Source organism: Mastomys coucha, unplaced genomic scaffold (assembly GCF_008632895.1).
Source record: "Mastomys coucha isolate ucsf_1 unplaced genomic scaffold, UCSF_Mcou_1 pScaffold15, whole genome shotgun sequence".
In the NCBI taxonomy this organism is placed as follows: Eukaryota; Metazoa; Chordata; class Mammalia; order Rodentia; family Muridae; genus Mastomys; species Mastomys coucha.
This window is the reverse complement of record NW_022196897.1, coordinates 89,261,757-89,262,091: the sequence shown is the minus strand read 5'-3', so window position 1 is coordinate 89,262,091 and position 335 is coordinate 89,261,757. Positions and strand designations below refer to the sequence as shown.

The window sequence follows — 335 nt, the reverse complement described above, 5'->3', positions numbered from 1 at the left end:
CATTGTATCAGCACAACCTATGAACCCTTCCCAAAACATGGATATGCCTCAGCTGGTTTGCCCTCAGGGTTAGTAATGATAATTTTAAAAGTTTTATTTTTAGAAAAAGATGTGTGTGCGTATGTTTTCATATATGGCATATGTATGTTGTCTGAACAACTTAGGAGTACCAATCTCTATGTGGGTTCTGAGGAGCAAACTTGGGTCATCTGGCTTGGTGAGGCATGCTGCCTTTGTACCCTCTGGACTACCTTACCACCTTCCAGTTTGTGTTTTTAGCCCTTCTTAGCTCAGCAATAGTGTTTTTTTTTTTGGTTTTTTTTTTTTTTTTTTTT

General features: G+C 37.9%; 1 protein-coding gene across 1 annotated transcript in view; it reads left to right on the top strand.

The window, feature by feature from the left end:
- The window catches only part of Caprin1 (cell cycle associated protein 1), a 33,081-nt gene that overhangs the window by 21,626 nt on the left and 11,120 nt on the right, over positions 1–335 (top strand). The window contains exon 10 of the mRNA XM_031373242.1: positions 6–68. Within this exon, the coding sequence (XP_031229102.1) occupies positions 6–68 (63 nt within the window). The remainder of the gene's footprint in view (positions 1–5; positions 69–335) is intronic.